The sequence below is a fragment of the Triturus cristatus genome, chromosome 12 (assembly GCF_964204655.1).
Source record: "Triturus cristatus chromosome 12, aTriCri1.1, whole genome shotgun sequence".
Lineage (NCBI taxonomy): Eukaryota > Metazoa > Chordata > Amphibia > Caudata > Salamandridae > Triturus > Triturus cristatus.
In genome coordinates this window covers 475326361-475350093 of record NC_140595.1, presented here as the reverse complement: position 1 = coordinate 475350093, position 23733 = coordinate 475326361, and the positions used below count along the sequence as shown (strand labels likewise).

General features: G+C 45.9%; 1 protein-coding gene across 2 annotated transcripts in view; it reads right to left on the bottom strand.

Moving 5' to 3' along the window:
* The window catches only part of WDR88 (WD repeat domain 88), a 346429-nt gene that overhangs the window by 29876 nt on the left and 292820 nt on the right, over positions 1-23733 (bottom strand). For both annotated transcript variants that reach the window (XM_085640073.1, XM_085640072.1), the window contains exon 7: positions 4389-4573. In XM_085640073.1, the coding sequence (XP_085496199.1) occupies positions 4389-4573 (185 nt within the window). The remainder of the gene's footprint in view (positions 1-4388; positions 4574-23733) is intronic.

The window sequence follows — 23733 nt, the reverse complement described above, 5'->3', positions numbered from 1 at the left end:
TCGCACATATACACACACACACACACACACAGCAGCCTAATGTGGTGCACTTATATCATGCAGGTCAGTTGATAAAGCACATGCAGACCCCATGGCCCAAGCCCTCCTCCACCAGTCAACTAACCCCAACCACCCTACATGCATGGACCGGAAATAAAGAAAACCTTCTCCTGGATCCTAGGCAGATCGTGGCGGAGTCAACTTAATCAGGGTCTTAGGGAAGAAGGTGGGGTAGGTAGCAGGGATAATTAGGCGGCAGTTGACAAATGGGGGTTTGGCCACTACTCTGGAAGTTCACCCACGGTATGTGGAGCAGAAGCAGGTTGAGGGCAATAGTTGTTCACTCTAGGAATTTCACACTGTGCCTTTCAGCACCAACCCAGTTCTGTGAAGCAGAGGGGGAGGTCATGCAGTCCCTTGACCCGCTTCCGATTGCTCTCGGAAGCGTTCCTTAGCCCAGTCAATCACTCTCACCACCCCGCACAGTCCAGTCAGTTCTACCTGGTAACACAAAGTCATCGGGCCGGGTGAGGAGAGGGCAGTTAGTCCGCTGCACTGATGGCACAAAAGGAACAATCGATGAATGAGGGATGAAGCAGGAGAGCCTTGGGAAAGAAAGGGGGTCCCGATGGGCACACGTCAATGAAAGTAGCACCCAGGCAATCCTGGCACCATGAAACATGAATCCGCTCCTCTGCATCTCCCTTCAAATAAGGCACAATGTCTGGTATGAGTCACACCAGACAATTCCGGTCACACGCACCAAGAGTTGCAAATTCCACATGTCCCTGGAAATGAGGCACTACGTCTGGAGCGCGTTGTTCTGAGTTGCACCAGACAATTCCAGTCATACACAACGAAGAGTTGCAAATTCCGTTCCTCCCTGGAAATGAGGCACAACGTCTGGTGCGCATTGTTTTGAGTCACACCAGACAATTCCAATCACACACAACGAAGTGTTGCAAGCTCCCTACCTCCCTGGAAATGATGTACCACATTTTGTGCGCGTTGTTCTGAGTCACACCAGACAATTCCAATTACACACAGAGGCACAAGTTCAGCAGTGTAGCACAAAGTAGAATGAGGCACTACTACAGGTACGCACCAACCTCTGAGGGTCGCAACCTGTACATCAGACACCAAATGCATGCAGTCAACGTGTCGCACGAGAGAGATGCAGTGCGATTGACAAAGCGGGCCACGCGGGGTTCTGAAACTGGTGAATCCACTCACCACCAAGACGCTTATGCACGTTGAGGCCCCAAGATGTATGGCCACACTCATTGGATGCGGGCAGTACTTTTTGGAGCTCCGCACAAGGCAGTCTGGTCTCCACACACAATTCTTAGTTCACACTCACACCACACTACCAGTTGGGATCCAGGAGATGATGTGGGCAGTTAAGAGGGTACCGCTCTTCATGTGTCACAGGTAGATGGTGTGGGTCCCTCACGGGAGGGAGGTCTTTGACGTCTCTGAGACTACCACCAGAGAACAGGGGGCAAGACAACAAGCCCTTGGAGAGCACACTTCAGTATGTCACACAGCAGCAGGTAGTCAGCCCAGGCCAGCCACTATGCCGGAAGGGTGAAGGTCTCTTTCAACTGTAGTAATTCTCCGTGAGCACAACAGAGTTCTCTGGCAGTGTGCACTTAGCAGTTCCAGGATCTCCAGTCCCACGTCCCCACAAGTGGATCTCTGGCCTGTAGAAGTGTGGCACCTGTAGTATGCCTTTGAAGTTGGGGGGTGGTTCAAAGGGTTTCCCTTTGAACCACAGATATCTCCCCTAAATTTCTGTCCTGTCTGACATGGGGCAGTGGAATGCGGATTTTAATCTTTAGTGCGTCCATGATCTGGTTTCCAGAGGCCAAACATCAAGACCTCTTCCTCTAATCTATCCAGCCACGCCCTCAAATAACAGAGGTCTGTCGTTCCAGCTGCATGCCCAATGTTTACAGCTGTCTCTGGGTAATGCACAGATGTGCTCCCCCATCCTCCAGTGTGGACTCAAGTCAAACTAAAAGGCACACAAAGCGTTTTAGAGCAAAGAAATGCCCACTTTCTAGAAGTGGCATTTCTAAGCCATTAATGACAAATCCCTCTTTACCACAGGAGAGGGTTTGTCATTGTGAACATAATGATAGGAAACATTTTGAGGCTTCTCCACTGTAAGCCACGTTTGCAGCTTGAAGCAATTTCAGCCCTTCACCCATGTTAACCTATGGGGAGAGAAAGCCTCATAGGTAGTGAGCACACTCATGGGTATTCTACACTACCAGAGCAGGGAACACACATGTGTACCTGCCTTGCCCTTCACCTACCACTTGATTCACCCCTTAAGACTTACCCCCCCCCCACAGGTGCCCTAGTGGTAGGAAAAGGTCCCCTCAGGGTAGGCCATTGGTTTAGAGAGGCTAAACTGAGTATAAGTGCAATGGTGTACAAACAGACAATGGCAGGCTTTGACACATGTTTAAACACGCCATAGGTGCAAGTACACATACACAGGCTTGCAATGGCAGGCAGGGGACATGTTTAAAAAAATCAGTTAAGCACCACTTCCTAACATGTGTAGAAAGGGCACACACACACTTTCACACTGCAGTTACAGTGGGAAAGCGCCCAGGGCCAAGGCCACTAAAAGAGAATCAGCAACACCCATGAGGAAAAATCAAAAAGTTTAGGAAAACATTACCTCAAGCGTGTCAGGTCTAACTCAGCAGAAGACCTGTCTGCCTCTAAAATCACCAGGGAGCAACGGGAGCAGTCACCTAGGATCCACGCAGGAAACTTACCTTGAGGCAGTTCTGACAAACAGGGGTTTCCCCTCCCCTCCTCCCATGGGGCCAGTAGCTTTGGTATTTAGGGCTTGAAATCTAGAAGCCATCCAATTGTGGAGTGTGACATTGATCACGCCCACACAGTGGTACATTCTTGCCACCTTTGGTAAGAACGGAGCCCCCTTCTACATATTTAGGTCCTGATGAATGCCCCGGACCCTCCTGGGCCAAGACGGCAGAAACTTGTTGACCTCTAAACATAACGGTTAGGGGACACTAATTCCCCCACATACCGTCACCTGCTTTTAACATCATATAGTTACCTTTCACATTAAAAACACAATGAGGATAACTATAATGATTTTTAATCTCACTCACTTATACACGGGCCCCCACTTAGTTTAGAAGTGCATCCCTGTCGTCAGGTGTATGCCCGCTCTCTATCAAACCAAGGTTTTAGAGGGCGAGGACTGGTCAATGATGAAGCATGACACCAGGTGGTGTGTGAGACCAGTCCGTTACTTTTTGGGAGATGTCCCCACTCACAATATAACTCAAACCTTATAGTGGTTATCACTTTAGGAGCAGCTCTTTTGTGGTTAACATTCATTGTTGGAGGCTGCTAGCTCCTAAAAAACCCTGCACCTCTTGTTCCCTCCTCCACACAGTGTGGAGCTCATGTGTTTTTGATTACCTCTAAAATCAACCTGAACACAGAAAAACACGTTAAACTGCACACCAGCACCTATGAACCTGAAAAGCTTAGGCAATGTTTGTAGACAGAAAGGTGATGAAAAAGAGAGAGTTGGAGAGAGGCAAAGCAGAAGCAAGGATGGCAGTGAAGTAGAAAAAACAGATCAACAAGGAAAGTTAAAAAGTGGTAAAGTTATAGAGAGATGCAGAGGAATAGACAGCAAAGCAGAAAGGGCGAGAGGCAGTGAAGAGGAGATACACAAAGTGAGTGACATAGAGCGATGCTGTTTATGAGGTGGCTGCGGGCTGCTAATACACTAATACATCTCTGTGGGTTGCAGGGCCGGCTTTAGCGCTGGTGGAGCCCGGTGCAACAATTATTTTTGGTGCCCCCACGCCCCATGAACACCTCCTCGTATTCTCTCTCTCTACCACTGGACAAATGTGCCCCTCATCTCTGCAATCATAAGTTATTGCTAAACACATCGCCCCCCCTGGTGCCAGCGCACCCTTCATAGGTCAGCACCCAGTGCGGCCGCACCAGTCGCATTGCCCTAAAGCCGGCCCTGGTGGGTTGACAAGTAGGAGAGGAGTATATTCTTCATCATTGTCTTTATTTTCCCGTTTTAAGCAGTAGTTTACCTTGCATTGATTCTGCAGACCTGCAGGAGCTTAAGAAAACGATGGCATTCGTTTAGAAGCTATTTCCCTGCTGCACCGCTGTCAGGTGAGCGCTTTATCCACATTCAATAACTAAAGCCCACCTGCGGAGTAAGCCTGACATTACTGTGTGCTGCCCTGAATTCATCTAATGAGAATACAATATAACAAGTGCAGTGTAGCACCTCTTTAACACCCCAAAGCGGCGCTGTCACCTGTCATCCCTTCTCCTCGTGACAGCATTAGATAAATTACCATCTTGAGAGAACGCGCATGCGCTGACTGAGCCCTCGTGCGCTTTGCTGAACACTCTCGGCCCACAGGAGCGGAAGGACCCGGTCTTGACGTCCCAGGACTTCAAGGTTTTGTCCCAAGATGCTGTGCACAGTAGGCGCCCATTTCCGCTAAAGCAGCAGTCTGATATGATGTTCTCGTGTCCCCTGCAATGGAAAAGGAAATTGCAGTCTACATTGTAAAGAAGGATTCTTACATACCTCAGCTCCCGTTTTCATAGGTCACAAGGTTATTAACATCACCTTAACCATAGGCTGCACAGTACACAAGGTTTTTGTTATCACCTTAACTCTAAACTGCACAGTTTACGCAAGTAGGCATTGAAAACTGCACTAAACTCATATGCACTGCCCAGCAGCAATAACTGCATTACCATGCTGCCTAAACACTATTGAATTTACAGCATAAACCATTCGGATTAACGTGGTAAAAAGGACACAAATCGAATGTTCTTCTCTTTTCCACTGCTTTTTGCTGTTGTTTACTGCAATAGGATTTCTATGAATAACTATGAAGCACAGTTTGTAATTGTAATTGCATTTATATTGCGTTTACTACCCCTGACGAGGCGTCAAAATGCTTTTTCGGCGAGTAGCACGCTGCCCCTGAACCCAAAAAGAATTAAAGGCGAATTAATATATACGAAAGTATGAAATTAATTTTAGTTTTAGACCTGTTAGTTTGTTAGTTGGATTGAAAAGGATAGTGGAGGGATAGACAAGAGAAGGCTTTGTATTTATATAGCGCTTGCCACCCCTGATGAGGTGTTAAAGTGCTCTTTGACAGGTAGCACTCTACTCCGGAACCCAAACAGGATTTGTCACAACAAAAATCTTTAAAATTGTGAAAATGTGTGGTAAATCAATTACTGCTCATTTTATCCCTCAGCTGCAAGCTAAACAAGGGGATTCAGTTACTTGTATTAAGTTTACCCAGTCTGCATAGTGAAAAAGATGCTGTATACCCACCTTAACTCTAGTCTTCTCAGCTCACAGGGAGGGAGGCATAGTGCTGCATTAAGTGGGTCATCACAACACTGTTGCACAGCTTTGCAACACAGCCTATTCTTGGCACAGTGCAGGATATATTAATCCACAGTTTCACAAAGGGTCCTTGTGAAATGAGCCGCACATCTTCCACCAGATGTACGACCTTTCCATTTTATGAGTCTCAAATTGCGACGTTTTGCGACTTGCAATTTGCGACTCACAAAATGGAATATACAACAGTGTCATCAACACTGTTTGGGATTCCTAATGGGGTTGCAAATTACCTACCTCATCAATATCCATGAGGCAGGTCGCAATTTGCAACCAATTGGGAATGGCCAGCACTCACAGGGATGGTGGCCTGCTGGGGTCAGCAGACCACCATGTCTGTGACTGCTTTTTAAATAAAGCATTTATTTTTTAAAGCAGCCTGTTTTCCTTAAAGGGAAACGGGATGCATTTAAAAAAGAAAAATGAAACGTTTCTGTTTCCTTTTTTAAGAGTAGGCAGCTGCCTGCTCCTAGAAATATTTTTGCGTCCATTCACAAAGGGGTAGGAGTCCCCTGGGGACCCCTTACCATTTGCGAGTGGCTTACCACCTACTTGAAGCAGGTGGTAAACTGCGAGTGTTTCGCGACCGCAATTGCGGTTGCAAAACAACTGTACATATCAGTGTGACTCGCTAATAGGAAGGAACGCCCTTGGCATGCCCCGTGCTAATAGCAACTTGCAAACCCTATTCTGCGAAGCAGTAATTGGTTACCGACTTGTAAAATAGGGTTTCTACATCCCACCACCCTTTTTAGCGGTCACAAACGTGCTGATTTCCTGTTTGCCACTGCTAAAAAGGGTCATATATCTGGCCCTAATACTCTTGGAATGGAATTCAGCTGTCTCTGTAATGGTTGCAAATGCAGGATGAGGCTGCATGGATACAGGCCTGTGAGGGACAGCTGACATCATGTCTACACTCACTTTTGCAAAATACTGGAATTGTGACCCCTATCATTCAAAGAAACAAAAACGACAATGGTACAAAAAGCATACAAGAGGGAAAGGGACATAAGTAAGGGGGGGCATGCAGAAGTTAATGGGACCTCAGTTTGCTCCATCTGTGCCCGCAGCTGGCCTTCCCACAGTGAACGTTCTAACCTTATCAGTCATTAGCCAATCTATCTTTTGTTTCCGCTGAAATAAAGCATGGTCTAGCAAAGGCAGGCATGTCCAACATCTTTTCTCTGTGACTCACAATGTGGAAATTCCAATTCGCAATGCCTTTTGCTAATTGAGATTTCAATTTAGTACACTGCACATTAGGAATTCACATGCACAAAGCCAGCCATTTTGTGTTGCTCAGGCTTTGTGAATACAAATCCCCTGCATACAACAGGTCCAGGATGCCTTATATTACACAGGGCCTTATACCACTTCAACACCAGTCAGCAAAGTAAACAATGTTTCTCATATCACCTTAACTCCATCCCATACAGTACACAAGGTTTCCTCTTCCATCAACAACTATCTACTAAGTAAAAGGATGTCTTACCTGTTGTTTTACTCCTGTCTTCAAAGTACACCATATTCTGATTATCTAGATGCCTACCTGTACAGTGCACACGTTTTTGTATATCACGATAACTCCAGTACGCATACCACACGCCAGTTTTCATATCACCTTAAAACCAGTGTACATTAAAGACTTTCTTACACTACTTGAACTTGGTCTGCACAATACTCAGAGGGCCAGATGTACAAAGCCATTCAACATCACAAAACCCTACAGTTCACGAATTGCAACAGCTTAATGGCTTTTCAGTATGTATTAAACCCATTTTGCAATTCAGTAAGTTCTTACCGAATCGCAAAATGGGTTTAGAAAGGCAACTGAGTGTTGGAGGCATCCTTTCCAAATTACAATTCGGAATGCTATGTATCAATGGTTTGCAGTACTCCAAATGGGAATTATGTAAATTTTGTGACTATTAGTGCATAGGTTGGCTCACAAAATTCTATTCCATTCACAAAAAGTCAGCACGCAATTTGCAACCACTTTCTGTACACCGGGCCCTATGTTTCTTGTACTACCTTAACCCCAGTCTGCATTGAATCAAATGTTTTGTTCCAAAAACGTTATCTTCTTCTCATATCCTTTAACCCCACTCCGCACTTTATACAAGGTTTCTTGTATTACTTTAGCTGTGGTATGAATACTAGACGGCAGGGGTTCATATATAACCTTAAATTAAGTCTGCATTACTACCTTAACATCATCGGCACAGGACACGTTGTTCCTTACATAACCTGATAACCCGTCTGCGTAGTGTACACACTTTCTTATAATACCTTAACCACATAATGTTGCTCGTTTTAGTATTATTTGATGTAAGTTCCATGCTAAAAGACACAACATTTAGGGGCACATGCTTCAAGCTTTTTTCCGTTCGCAAACAGGCCGAGTCCCAGAATCGGCCCGTTTGCGAATGGAAAAAGGCCTTTTCAGATGGAAAAAGGCCTTTTCAGATGCATGTACCTTTTTCCATTCGCAATTTAGGTAATCGCAATTTTTTGCGATTACCTAAGTTGCAAATGCATTTAGGGAATCGCAATTTGCGAATCCCTATTTGTCAATGCATGTAGCCTCTCCTAAATGCGAACTGTGCATTTAGGAAATGCTAATTACCATCAACTCCAAGTTAATAGTAATTTATGCATGCTTTCAAAAATGCACAAAAATGCATATTTCAAAGTGCCATGTAGCGCACACATGCCACTAGGGCATGTGTGTGCTTCACTTGTGCACACTTACGTTTTTTGGTGGGGTGCTTCAGGGGGGCCTTAGGCCCCTGGGCACCCTTGAATTTGCATTTGCAATTTGAGAATGCATTTCCATTCATTCCTATTGGCCTGTAGGCCCATAGGAATGAATGGAGTCACATTAGCTAATAGCGATTCGCAATTTCCGAATTGCTATTAGTTCATGTTAAGGAATCGCAAAATGTATTGCAATTGCTAAATGCATAGGCATTTGCAATTACCAAATAGCGATTCTTTAAAAATCGCTATGTGGTAATCGCAAATGAGGAGTTTGATGCATGTGCCCCCTAGAACAAACTACAAAGACCTCAAGGGCTTCTGGTAGGACATTTGCTTTCTCAAAAGAACTCCACAGGATCATTTTGTTTGTCGTAAGAGCAAATTTCTATACCACAGAAACTTACAATGATATTGTCAATAATTTCACATTTGATGACATTTGGAACACTGCAGATAGGGCAAACATTGAACCAATATGGAAACCAGCTCCAAGCTTCATTATGCGTTGGGGATTTTGCCATATTGGAAACGGCGCGCGGTTGGATGTTGTGCTGCTACTGTAGAGGCTGATGTCTATAAGGGTGGAAGGCAGTCGCGGTCAGTATATGAAGACTAAATAGCAATAACCTAATTATCACAGAAAGTCTGTATATCACTTACCTGGGAGTACATGCACATCATGTCACCTTGACTTGAACAGCACAAATTATGGCCTCTACTATTCACTAACACCGAGGCCCCAAATACAAGTCGAGGGGTACATCTCAATCCGTGCTCACAAATCGGAATTGTATGTCGAGTAGTAATGGCCACACCTTATTTCTCCAACAGATCCTACATGAAAAAGCTATGGGTAAACTTTGTATGGACAAAAAGTGAAATATGTGGCAATCAGTGTAATAAACACTGATTCTGCTGACTTCAGATAGTATGGCAGGTCAGATTTGGAATAAGTGTCATATAACCCAAACAGGTATATACACCTCACCTCAGAGCATCAGTATTTGCCAGGTGAGGTAAATACCAGCCCTTTTCTGCCCAACATATAATCGAGGCCTAAATATAACAATGCTGTGTGAAAATCAGAAGACAGACCAGATCAAGGTAAAAAGAGTCAGGCGAAGGAGCGAATAACAAGCGGAGTCGGTCACGTGCTCTATGTCGTGCCAGGATACTCGTGTATTCGTGTGAAGGGGTGGAAAGGCTAGCCTCGTCGCGATGTTGTAACACGTAGGCGAACACGTCATCGCCGGAATAAAAGGCCGCCGAATCCATCAATCAAATCGAATGTCTAAAGCTGCCTGGCAGCTTCCAGGGGGGCGGTGCCACAGCAGACACCGGTGGGTTTGCTAAACATTCCTGCTCGCCCACGTGCCAGCGAGTAGGAGTCTTTCTGCAGGAAGCAAGTCATTAGTCACTGCTGTAAGACGCCAGCGTCTGAGCTGCCACTTCCAAAGGAAACCTTAACCCCTGCGTCTGCGTGGCGTCTTTCTGCGACTGGAATCCCCCTTTTCACATACCGATCGCAGCATCCAGTGGCTTTCGAATTAAAATGATAATATAGTGAATCAGCCAACTTTGAATCTGAACACATTATGCATAGTTCATAAGTTTAGAGACCACGTTTCCGCTGAATACCAGAGGAGAAGGGTACATGAAGCAACAATGGTGACGTATGCATGTGCTTTGCTTTTAGGAACACAAGCTCCAATAATTTTGGGACCAATGTGGTTGTGGAGAATACAGTGACACAAGTACGGACTTATCCTTAGGAGGGAATCAGTGGTTCAATTTCCTCCATGATCGTTATGGTTATATATAAATAAATAAATAAATAAATAAATAAATAAATAAATATATATATATATATATATATATATATATATAGATATATAGATATATAGATATAGATATATAGATAGATAGATAGATAGATATCTATATATATATATATATATATATGTATATATATTAGGAAGTCTGAGATCAGTGAGCACGGAGGTGTTACCTAAGAAATCTGCAGGGAAGTGGCCCTAAACTGGAACACTCTCATCTCCTGGGCTGAAAGGCTGTTTGGGTGCACATGAAGCAATTTTATAACAATTGTATTAAATTCCCCAAAATGAAATTGATGATAAAGTGAATGAAAAGATGCAGTGGTTGAAAGTGCTTAGTGTAAAAAACATGGGGTACAGGCAAGGTGCCAAAACAAATTTATGACGAATTTGATCCATATGGATAAGTATACAAGTGGCTGGAAATCTCAAACTCTAATCAAAAAGTAGTCATTATTTTTGGTAGCAACTATTGTATTGTATTGTAATTGCATTTATATAGCGCTTACTATCCCTGACGAGGCGTCGTAGCACTTTTTCGGCGAGTAGCACGCTACTCCGGAACCCATAAAGGATTAGTGGTAAATTAGTATAATGGAAATATGAAAGTAATTTGAGTGGTGGATATGTTAGTCAGTTAGTGAGTCCATAGTAAGTGCAGGTAGTAAAAACCCTGCAACAAATAGGAAGGGATCCATTGAGAAAAGCTACCCATGCTGAAGAACAATTATGGCAAGGAAGGAATGTAGACCCCAATCAACAGTGTTGATGGTCTAAAACTCCAGCGTTGTTAGTCATCAAGTGGTAACCACTAAGAGTTGACCTACCCATCCTGCGACAAGGTCAGGTGAGAGAATCTGGTCACTAACCATCAGTGTCCATGAGGGGCTTGACTTAAAATATTTAGGGTTCACTTTGCAGATGCTTGTTCTTTGGAGAGCAAAGTATACAACAGGACCAAAGACCAGAGCAAAATCCTTTCACAACTTTTAGATGGACAGTGTGCTCAGCGTTAGCCATTTAGTTACAAGCTAGTGAGGGTAGTACCAGCTGACTCACCGGATAAAGTTACTGTGTAGTAACTTTATCCAGTGTTAATATGCCTGCCCTCACCGGAAAGGCCCATGGTATTTTTTAGTCTGAGAAGGAAGGGAAGTTTCTGATTATGATAAGACTGGCAGCACTGAAGATCATTTGATGTGGTTGAAGCCCATATATAATAATATCAACAGATCCCATAGGACACCGATTCACCTCGCTCAACGTATTACTTTTTAAAGTGTCTCTCATCTTTGGCAGTACCCTCCCTCGCCCCCACTGAAGTAATTTAGGCAGAAATGATAATCAGACTCTCCCGTAGCTTCGAAATAAATTACCAAATGGGAAATATATATTGTAAGTTGAGTCCATTTTTTTCTGAAGGGTTGTTTTCTTATTTGTTTCTTTTGTCTTTTATTGATGAGCAAGACAAGGCTAGGCCTTCAAAGATTGTTGAATGCACTATGTACCTTCACAATTGCAAACGAGCTGGATATTAACCTGAATATAACCATTGTGCCAAAAATTGATAAGAAAAAAAAACAAAACAAACTGGCATTTGGAACCTAAATGGGAAACGCATAGCAAATGAAAACGAGCACAAATACCTTGAGGTTATTGTAGACAGTAGAGGCACCTTCAACCTGCACAAGCTCCAAATGAAGGCTAAAGCGGGCTTCCTCAATTTTGCTTTTGGAGCACTGTCAAAGTCATTGAAGGGTTCGACTTATGGACCCTTGCTGAAAATCCTTAGTGCTAAGTTGATTTCTGCCCTACCCTATGGGACCCAAAAAATTGGGGGGGGCGGGGGGGGGTGGGGGTATAAGACTCTGATCTTTTGAACCGGTTAATTTCGAAAACGCACCGACCCAGCTTCCATTTACCGAAATTTGCCTCCCAACCTCCCAAGTGCAAGTGTGCCTAGAGTTTGGTCTTTAAAAGCAGAACCTGGCCATTTGAGGAGCTTTCTTCAAAGCTTGCCATCGATTCAAAGCTGCACAGCAGGGAACCTTGGATAATCTGATCTGGCACCTGCAGACACACATTCATTGATGTTTCGCACCTGCAGACATGCAGTCATTGATGGTTCACACCTGCAGACATCCAGCCAGTGAGGGTTCGCACCTGCAGACACACAGTCATTGATGGTTTGCACCTGCAGACATGCAGTCATTGATGGTTCACACCTGCAGACATGCAGTCAGTGAGGGTTCGCACCTGCAGACAAGCAGCCAATGAGGGTTCGCACCTTTAGACCTGCAGACACGCAGCCATTGAAGTTTCGCACCTGCAGACACACAACCATTGAGGGTTCGCACCTGCAGATGTGCAGCCATTGAGGGTTTGCACCTGCAGACACGCAGTCATTGAGGGTTCACACCTGCAGACACGCAGGCATGGAGGGTTCGCACCTGCAGACGCATTCAGTGAGGGTTGTCACCTGCAGACACACAGCCATTGAGGATGCGCACATGCAGGCATTAAAGGTTCACACCTGCAGACATGCAGCCATTGAGGGTGCGCACCTGCAGACACACAGCCATTGAGGGTGCGCACCTGCAGACAAGTAGCCATTGAGGGTTTGCACCTTCCACCACGCAGTCATTGAAGGTCTGCACCAGCAGACAACTAGTCATTGAGGGTTCACACCCGCAGACACGCAGTCATTGAGGGTTCGCACCTGCAAACACGCAGCCATTTAGGGTTGGCACCTGCAGACAAGCAGTCATTGAGGGTTGGCACCTGCAGAGACACGCAGTCAGTGAGGGTTGGTACCTACAGACACACGCAGCCATTGAGTGTTTGCACCTGCAGACACACAGCCATTGAGTGTTTGCACCTGCAGACACGCAGGCATTGAGGGTTCGCACCTGCAGACGCATTCAGTGAGGGTTCGCACCTGCAAACACGCAGCCATTGAGGATGCGCACATGCAGACATGCAGCCATTAAAGGTTCGCACCTGCAGACATGCAGCCATTGAGGGTGCGCACCCGCAGACACGCAGCCATTGAGGGTGTGCACCTGCAGACACGTAGCCATTGACGGTTCGCACCTTTCGCCACACTGTCATTGAGGGTCCGCACCAGCAGACGCATTCAGTGAGGGTTCGCACCTGCAGACACGCAGTCATTGAGGATGCGCACATGCAGACATGCAGCCATTAAAGGTTCGCACCTGCAGACACGCAGCCATTGAGTGTGCGCACCTGCAGACACGTAGCCATTGAGGGTTCGCACCTTCCGCCACACAGTCATTGAGGGTCCGCACCAGCTGACAACTAGTCATCGAGGGTTCGCACCTGCAGACACGCAGTCATTGAGGGTTCGCACCTGCAAACACGCAGCCATTTAGGGTTTGCACCTACAGACATGCAGCCATTGAAGGTTCGCAACTACAGACACTCAGCCATTATGTGCATTAAATCAACCAACAGGACACTCAATGCAGTTTTGTTAAATTCTTGATGCTGTTTGTGAAGCAGACCAAGATTCTATGCTTCAGTTAGAACTTGGTACATGATCATCACCTAACATTATAAAGATCAGACCCGGTTCGATAAACAACATTGTTGCTGTGCATTTACCCAGTGGATAGGCTTGGAATGAGAATTGGCTGTCCTACTGCTTGAAATACATGTATTGCTATCTGCATTGAGACGCCATTAGTCTTGAGGGGCCGACAATGCTTGAACAGCGGGTCTGCTCGCCAGTTTCTCAAGCTTTATGACTGCTCAGAAAGACACACACCCTAACTGCTCTACCATTGCATATTTTGTAAAGAGGGGGGCTTTTCTAGGTTTTAATTTGCTGCTAGTTTGTCCTGCACGACGTGCACTTTACAGATTGAAGCTTTCACGTGACTTAATGATATTCATGGGAGTTTAGGTACTGACATCAGGCAGAGACTAAATAGAAGCACGTGCATATTGTTCTTTTAACCCTGGCCTTGCAATAATTATATATGTGATTATCGTATTCTATGTTTTACAGGTAATAGGAATTTGTAATTAACGGTTTTCTGTCACACAACGGTTTTAATTAACTATGCATGATAAATAAATAAAGTTCAAAGGCTTATTTGTTTCTAGATACATTTATTCTGAGTAAGAAGACTGGGACTACACCTGATTGCAACCGCGTCTGTAAAATGCAGATTTTTGGTCAAAAACATCTTAACTTGGAAAAATCTGTTTACTATTTTTTTTTCCTAGAAATCTTTTTATTGAGGATTTTCACTAATCAAATAACATTCAACACAAGGCATTGATAGCATATAAAGGCATCAACCACATTGTTATGCATAGCAACAGCACAATAATAAGTACACCTGCGCGTAGGCAGTCTACAGCAGCAGGAGCTGTGCAGACATTGGCTATACAAAGGAGGATCAGGGCAGGCATGTTTCTCTGCATGCGACTTCAGGTAAATCAAGAACAATACAACTGCACGGGTAAACACTAAGGTCGGAAGGATACCGTTCTCGAGTGGCAAAACATCAGGGAGCCTCGTGGGAAGGAAGGGGATTATAAGAAGGGAGGGAGGAAGAGAAGAATGTGTCAGGTGTAAGGGGGAAGTGGGCCAGGACCACCAGGGCAGTGTTGTCAAGTCACAGGAACGAATTTCAAAGGATTTTAAACAAGCAAATCCATCGGATCTCGCACTATCTTTCCTTTGGCCCACAGTCTCCCCAGGAGCTGTACTGCACCACCAGCAGAAGTCAGAGGTGGTTCGGGAAATGGTACGGAGGCGGGTCGGTGTGTAGTACCATCGAGTCATCAGTCATGAACGGTACAGCAGTCTCCCTCTCCCCAGCTGGAAATGAGTGGGCTTCAAGGGCCAGCGTGAAATCCGGGTTGCGATTCAGTGGAGTATTTGGAGAGGGGAATGTGGTGATGCCTCATTTAAGCGCTATTCTATCCCATATCTCAAAGACAGTTCTGGTAGGGGTCGCTATGTAGGCCCTTCATAGGCTCGCTTATCTAGAGAGCCAGGCAAGATCCCAGAGGGGCCTACAGGCTACCACCTGCTCCATGTGGAACCAGTGCCTCTCGCTCTCTTGTACCACCCATTTAGAGCTATAGTGGAAGTGTGCCGCCCAATAGTATTCAAGGAGTTTGGAGCAAGCTAATCCCCCCATCTCTGGGGAGCATCAGCACAGTGTTAGAAAACCTGGGATGTTTTCCTCTCCAGATGAAGATGCATATATCTCGCTGGAGGAGGACAGTGTCATCATGGGGGTTGGGGTTGGGGGTGGGCATGGTCTGGAACAAGTAGAGAACCTTGGGGAGGATGGTCATTTTGACAGCGTTGAGCCAGCCCAACCATTACACATGCAGGGGCCGCCATCGACAGAAGTCCTCTAGGATGGATTTCTGGTAACCAGTTAGCTCACGTCCAGGTCGTCAAGGTGGGGGTCAGATTTAGGCCATGATACTATATGTCTTGTGGGGCCAACTGGAAAGGGGTGAGAGATTGTAGGGCAGGGAATTCCAACTTGGGTATTGTGGGGTTCAAGGCGTGAGATTTAGATATGTTAATCCTGAAGCCAGAGACCCACTCACAATCAGTAAGGGCATGTACCACCACCGGGCGGTAGATAGCATGCTGGGTAAAGGTGAGCAAAAGTCATTCGCAAAGAGGCAGAGTTTGTGGAGATGCACTTCAAAAGGGATGTCCACGATAGACTCTGTCTGCCTGATGGTGATGACCAAAGATTCCAACAGGGCTGAAAGTGGCCACTCCTGCTGAGCGCCTCTCGTCAGATGGATCGGTCGCGTGCGTTGACCACTGACCCATATTGTGGCTGTAGGGGCAACATAGGAGTCCATTATCCTGGAAATCATGCCCGGCCCAAGACCAATCTTCCCAAGGACCACCCTAAGAAATGGCCAGCTAACCCTGTTGAAAGCCTTCCCCTCATCAAGCGAGAGAAGGCACACGGGGATGTTATGACAATGAGGCTTCTCAATTACATGTGCAACCTCTTGCCGATTGCGGATGAATCCCACCTGGTCTGGCTCAATCAAGTCAGTATGATATGGCTCCAGACGATTCACCAAGATCTTAGTATGGATCTTGGCTCCATATTTAAAAAAGCGATGGGGCGGTAGGAGGCACAGAGTTACCAGGTTTAGGAATGAGGCTGTCACAATCGTCTGGGTGAGACCTGTATCAGATGAAAACGCATTAAAGAGTGTCAGCATTTGGTCCTGGAGAAAGGGAAGGAATGCTCGGTGGACGGTAACTGAAATGCCATCTGGGCCGGGTATTTTGCCAGTAGGAAGTTCCCTCAGAGCGCTTTGCAGATCGGCAAGAGTGATAGGGGCTTCCAAGAGTTCAATATTTTGCGGGTCTATAGGATCCCAAACACAAGTGTTAAGTTAATAGTGTATAAGCTCATGAGGAGCGCCTTCCCTGGTGTAAACAGCTTGGTAGAAGCTATGAAAGGCCTGCTGTTCCGCCTTTTTGGTGTGGGCCCAAGTCTCATCTCTTTTCTTAATCTTAGCTATGTGTGCCCGAGCATGCTTCTGTCATAATTTGTGGGATAGGAACGCACCCACCTTACCCTCCCCACTTCATAGAACCATTACTTCAGAGCAAGCAGGGATCGTTAAGCTTTATTTGTCCTATGGGTCCCCAGCTGGCCTCGTAGCAAGGCCAACTGCCTCTTGTTGCATCTGGAATGGGCGGACTGATCGAGGCGCTCAAGAGCCTTGATCTCGGTAGCCAGACCTGTCTCTACTAGTCAGATTCCCTCGCAAAGGCAATAGCAATAGAGTATATACCTTCCCTAATAGTGGCTTTAAAGTTATCCCATAGCGTATGCTCTGAAATCCCCAGGATATTATTGAGGTCGAAGTAGTCCGTGATCCCTTTTTGGATCTCAGCAACATTGACTGGATCACTAAGCAGATGTGGGGGAAAATGCTAGAGCAGCAAGGCCCATCCCGGGCCCCCATACTGGGTCCATACAAGTTCGACATGGGCGTGGTCTGAGATGGAAATATCTGAGATGGTGACAGTGGCTAGTTATTGAAGCAGCAAGTGAGTGATATAAAGGTAATCTATGCGGAAGTATGATGCATGAACATGTAAGTAAAAGGGATAGTCCCACGTGTTAGGGTACCTGTAATGCCACACATCTACTAATCCCAAATCCGTAAGGTGTTGCTCAAGTGCGGCAGACGTAGTCCGTACCCTGGAAAGAAGCAGCACTACGATCAAGTTCAGGATCCCCACCCATCACGATATCACCGCTCTCATTCAGCAGCTGCTCCTGCAAAAGGTCTCTAAGATAGAAGTCCTGTGCCTGGTTGGGGGCATAGACATTAAGGAGCATGAAATGACGACACCCCGTTGAAGGATTAGTTCCAGGTAACAGCCGTTTACATCCTGTACCGTCTTTAGTACCTTGGTGCAGAAACCTGCTTTATACATAAAAGCCACCCCTGCCATCTTGGTAGAAGTATGTGCCTAAAAGCAGTGTGGTTATTTCGGGTGGGACATACGAGGGCAGTCCTACCATAGGAGGTGAATTTCCTGAAGAAAGATGACCTCAGGGTCCTGCAAGACAGGATAGCGCCGGACTTGCCTTCGCTTATTAGGGGAGTTCAGGCCTAGCGTGTTAAGTGAGAGTAATTTAGTATGCTGTGCAGTGGTCATCATGTGAGGGAAGAGGTGTAGAAACTGTGTCACTGAATGGGCGCTTAAATGTGCTCTCTATAGTGGGCTTTAGATGGTGTGCCAAGGTGAGACTTCCTTCTCAAGTACAGGTTATTTGCCAGGGTGGAGTCGGGCGTAGGATAGAGCCAACAATTAGAACAACTGAGGGGGCCTAAGGGACATCATTGAAGCTGCAAGTGACTGGTAGTGTGCCGCATGCGATATGGTAAAGCAGGGAGGCTCCCCCAATAAAGCATCTGACCAAGAGAAACTAAAAATTATGTTAAAAAAACAAACTTCAAGAGGCCAACAGGGCCTAACAGCTCCATTCAAGTCATGGAATGGCCAATGACCAATTATACCGGCCACAACGGAGGAGTCACTCTCCTGAGGTCTGAATCTAGGAGGTACGTCTGTTGGAAGTAGGCGCCCATTTAAGAGGAGAGCAAAAGACACACAATTGATGGACAGAATGCAGAACAAATCAAAACATTCACCCCCAGTCAAGAGATCTGGGTTCAATCCATCATTCTTATGCTCACCATGCCACCCCAGTTTAGACCTGGCCATATGCAAATCAGTCTTGACCCTGTGCCTCATGGTAACAGTCCAGCCCGAACTGCCAAGCCAGGTCCTCCCTGGACCAGAAACAAGCATCCTAGGACTGGTTTCGGGGTTTCACCCCTCTTCAGCCAGGATAGCTTGATTCCTCGGCAGGGGGTGAGAGCCTGCATGCTTGTCGATAAAGCAGACACCTCAGGAGCACTGAGCTCAGGGGCGGAAGCCATGACAGCGAAATGGCCTTCGATGTCCATCACTCAGGACAGGCTGTGTTGGTATGTAAGGCCAGAGGATGCCGGGTAGGACCTCCTTTCCATATTGCAAATATGCTGGATGATGTCTCATTTTGTTTCCTGGGAGGCAGCTACTTTGTTTTGCTTGTCAGCATGGTGGGGTGGCACCATGGACCAGATGGGGCATGGAGTTTCTTGGGAGGGTAAGCGGGTGGTGATGAAGCAACATCCCTTGAATCAATCTGAAGCTTCAGGAGTCGTTTGGTTTCTGTCTGGGACCCGAGAACACAGAGTATGCCCTCCCATGTGAACATGATGGTGAATGGATGGCCCCACTGGTAGACGATGTTAAGGTCCCACAGTTTGTCAGTTACTGGCTGGAAGCCTTTGTGCTGGCGGAGGGTGACAGAGGAGATATCTTGGAACAGATGGATAGTATGGCCACGGAATATTAGATCAGCTTTGCTGCATGACGCTTTCAAAATAGCCTCTTTTGCTGTAAAGAAATGAACCTTTGTCATGATGTCAGAGTCGGGTCACACTGAGAGGCCACACGATGAGCCCTATCAAGTGCTTGGGGAGAAGTATCATCATTGCCACGAACCATGTGAAGGAGCTCGGTAGTGAAAGCCATAATGTCACTGCCCTCTGCATCCCTGGTCACGCCTCTGATACGGATGTTATTCCACCAGCTTCTGTTCTCTAAGTCTTCCTGCTTCATTTGTATTTTGATCTGCTGTTCTTCCAGTGCTGTCACTTTGTGCAAGAGCATTTCTTGGTCTTCTGATCGGGAGTAATTTGTGTGTTCCAGGTTGTCTGCATGTCCTCTCATTTCGCTGACTTTACGCCGAATGTTTTTAATACAAGATTTAAAGTCTGTTTTGAGGGAGCTGTTTTGGGTTCAGATTTCATGCAGAAAGTGGTCCATGTAAGCCTGGGATATGGGCACTGGCCCTGTGTCTCCGGCTGTAGTGGTGGATGGGAGGCCCGACAAGTCCATATCAGGCTTGGGGGCTTTCATCCAGAGTGAGGTGACTGGGTTATCTTTAGTTGGCCCAGCAGGCATGTCTTTTGTGGATTTGCCACGGGGCATGCTACCAGCCTATGAAAATTGTGGCAGAGCAGGGCGATTGGCAGCCCCGGATAGCCCTCACAGCCACTCAAGTCAAAGCTACCGCAGGGATGATGCAGGTCCAGGCACCCCAGCAAGTCTAGTAGAACGTGTACCAAATGCCACCTAAGTGCCCAATGGTTCAGTAACAGCGGGAGTGTCCGTTCCCAGGATATAAAGAGCTCTTGGGCGACGACTCAGTTTTGAAAGCCACAGAGCGTCTCCTAAGGGCTTCAGATATGCAGGGGCTCCCGGTACAAAAAAGGCCGCAAGAAGATCACGCTCCCAGCGGTGTGCTGCAAGATAGAGTGAAGAGGATCCCAAAGGAGTCACATGGACCACCGCAGGCACAGGGGCATCTGAACAGTGGATCCGGGGGAACACCACTTCCCCCGCAATTCGCTCCTTACCTCAGCCCCAGAGGAGGCACCAATGCAGGAGGACCAAAGACCCATCTAGGCCACGGGGTCCCGCAGTCTCCCCCAGTGCAGGAACAGGAGTCAAGGGATCAAATGGTCCACAGCATATAGCCTCTAGGCGCAGTGAAGGACTTCAATTGGCCCCTACATGAGCCTGCAGTACATGGGAGGATGTCAGGGCTGTCTACAGCACCCCAATCCTACAAACCGCCAGGGGTGCAAACCGAAGGGCCCACATAGCAGGAGTGTGTGCAGGCAGTCTGATTCGGGCCTTCGGGTCCCAGGCACAGTCTAGGAGCCACAGCTCACACAACACCACCTGCCGCTAGTCACAGGGGCCAAGCACTCAAGGCCTGTGGTTTGGGCCGCCCTCAATACCCAAACGATGTTGACCACAACATGCGGTGTTGATGCCTGCGCCAGCCCAGGGAGAAGAGACGTGGCGAAATTGAGGCCCGCTGCCATGTTGTGACCTGGTCCACAGGATGTATGTCGTTACAACGCACACTTTTACAACGCATGCACTTACAACGCATTTTTTACAACGCAACATCCACTACAACGCATTCCATTACATAGCATGACACTACAACGCATGTTTAAAAACTACCTTTACAACGCATTCCATTACATCGCATACTACCTTTACAACGCATACCATTACAACGCATAATATTAAATTGCATTTAAGGTAAGTATTGGATAGTATAGGGGTAAGAATTACTATTCTAACTCCAGGGGGTGCAACAGTAGGGTAAGTGTTGGATTGCGTTGTAAACCAGGCCATGGTGACTCTGATGGTGCTAGAAGGCCAGCGGGGGTCCAGAGCTATAATAGAACACATCTTACTCTTTGCTCCACTAGGCCACGCCCCCTGCTAACTATTTTAACAAGTTTATGCACGTAGTTTGTAAAAATGTTTAGGAAACTACTAAGCAAATACAGATTCGACTACACAATTTATATTTTATTTAAAAAAATATAAAACAAAGTAAAATAGTATAACAAATCACATTATTGCCCAGACAGTGTAAAACCAGAAAACCCACTCCAATCAGGGAATTTATAGTGAAAAGTTCAAGTTGAAGGCCCAAAAACGACATGCATGCGGTTTAAATAAAGTGGTAATACCTTCCCCTGAAGAAAACAAGGGAGGGATTAGAATAAAAACAACAGTACTAAGATCCATATTTATTGGTATTATTTGCCATTTTTCAATGCTCTCCCCAAAGTACTCTATGTGTAATATGTAAGTATGTAAATATTATTACCCAGTCAAAATCGTTACTCACTTATCGACCTAACAAGAATGCCATCAAACTTGCTGGAATTTGAACCTCTGCCCCTCAGATGACACGCAGATGTCAGCAGCGAGCTCCTAACTCACGGAGCTATTTTAATGGCACGATATATTAGAACGGTCGAGGAAGATGTAATCAACAAGAAGCCCTATGCATAGAGGTACACAGGAATCACATAAAAAGTCTGAAAGTCCCCCTCCCTCCCCCCACCCCTCCCTCAGTACCACAATAATTGCTTAAAGAGAAAAGATTTGAGTTTTGCCAGAAAAAGAGTGAGCTTCAGTGTCTAGGCTGCTGCGCCACTGCTTAATTTTTATATTTTTTATATGTTTGCCATTCTTTTTTGCATACTGCATATGTTTGCAAAAAATAAATTTAAAAAGCTACACGCTTGCCAAGGTCAGGGCCATTGGCTTTGCCAATGCTTATTTTCACTCTAGTACTATCAAGAAAAGTGATTGAAATATTAAAGATAGGCCAAGGACCACTGCACATATAGTTTCATTACTAGTTCAGAATGATGTTTTTGAAAAATAGCCTTATATGTAGAGTCAGAGGACTGAAGTTGTATTTTTCATCAAACTGTGAGATGGTTCCTTTCAATGCACAAAACATTTGGTGGATGGCCACTGTCAGTTTTGATGGCCGTTCACCAAACATCTAACAATGCTTTGTGTTTCATATACAAACTCCTACAGTGGGAGTAGTACCCAGTTAGAAAACGGTACTAAGATCCATATTTATTGGTATTATTTGTGGGAGCTTATTTCAGAAAAACAAAAACTAATGACCCCCACACCCTGGAAGATGTCTCCAAGGCTATGTGTGTGTGTGGGGGGATATTTTTTTCTGTCCCCCACTGCCAGTTTTTTCCGGACAGGAGACTTTGCCAATTTAGGGCGGATGGTCTGATGTCCTTCCTCTGACGGCCCCTACTCTGTGAGGCTATTTGAAGACGTTTTGGTGGATCCAATGGGGCCTCTGTCAACAGAAAAGCTAAGGTCCATCCTTTTGTAAATGAGGAGAGAAGACTGAGGGTTTGGCGGATATGGTACCAGGTGATAGAGACCTGTTCTGCCAATCTCTAAATTGGGCCCTAAGTGGTGCAAAGCAGTTGAGTCCTGTATGTGGTGTGTGGGCTTTCATTAGCACAATTAAAGTTCAAGAAATGTGGGCCAAACCCTACAGTTTTCACTCAATAGTAAGCTAGAGAACTCAGAAGCATTGTGTTTCTGCAGCAGCAAAACCAGAAGCCCCTAAAGGAAATCACCAGGCCTCACCATCCCGTCGGTGCAAGCAAAGAAGAGGAGAAGTAGAGGAGAAATTAAAAGAGCCAGGTCATGAGAAAAAAAGCATTGGCAAAAGCCAATAGGTCTGGCGTTGACTGCTCATTTTCTGGCTTTGTCAGTGCTTATTTTGTTTGTGAATGTTTCATGAGTGAATACACATGACACACAGAAGCCCTGTATCAGTGTTGGGAGAGTTGCAGAGCCTTCGTAAAAGTAAAATAAGCATTGTCTATGAACCACAATCTATATAATTAATGTAAAAGCATAAGTTGCATCAGTAGTCTCTGGCACTGAAGGGACTACTTATTGTGCGGACGTGCGGATCGTGCAAGAGCAGAATGCTGTCACTCACAGTCAGGTAAGCCAATAGCTGACGGTAGCTGACCTGATGCCCCATGCTGCGGTGGGTAGAAGCAAAATGTGAAAGACACTACAGCAGCCCAAAAGATGAAGAGAGCACACTGACAGCTCCTGTGAGTAATATGTTTAGTATATATATGTTTTTATTAAAAACAAAATGTCTGACTAGCACCCAGCCGAACGAGGAACAAAGCAGATAGATAAGGTACAAAGAAAGATGAAAGAGATAGGGGCAAAAGAAAACAAAGAGAGAACAGCTAGAGAAGGGATCAAGGAAGAGAGAAAAAGAGGTAGAGGGGGGAGATAAAGAGAAAGAATAGTCCGACAAGAGGAACAGTTAAACAGATGATGCTGAAAGTGAGAAACAGAAAGAGAGGCCCAAAGCAGTGCTGCATAGTGGCCATTGCAAAACGAGACTGAGGAAGAGAGATCGAGAAATAAGAACATGATGAAGTCTGCACGTAAACATTTTTAAAATGGTGACCTCAAAGAGGTAGAAATACCCCTGGGACAGGACCTGCAGTCCCTAGGATAAGGTATAAGATGGGCACAAGTAACAAATGCTCAACAGCAGGTGCTAACTGAAGAAGGGCATCTGCCAAGAAAGTCATATTCACTGAGAAGTAAATATATGGAACTATTTCAGAGGCCACAGCTCTCTGAGTCTACCTATAAGCATGTCTATCAACCTC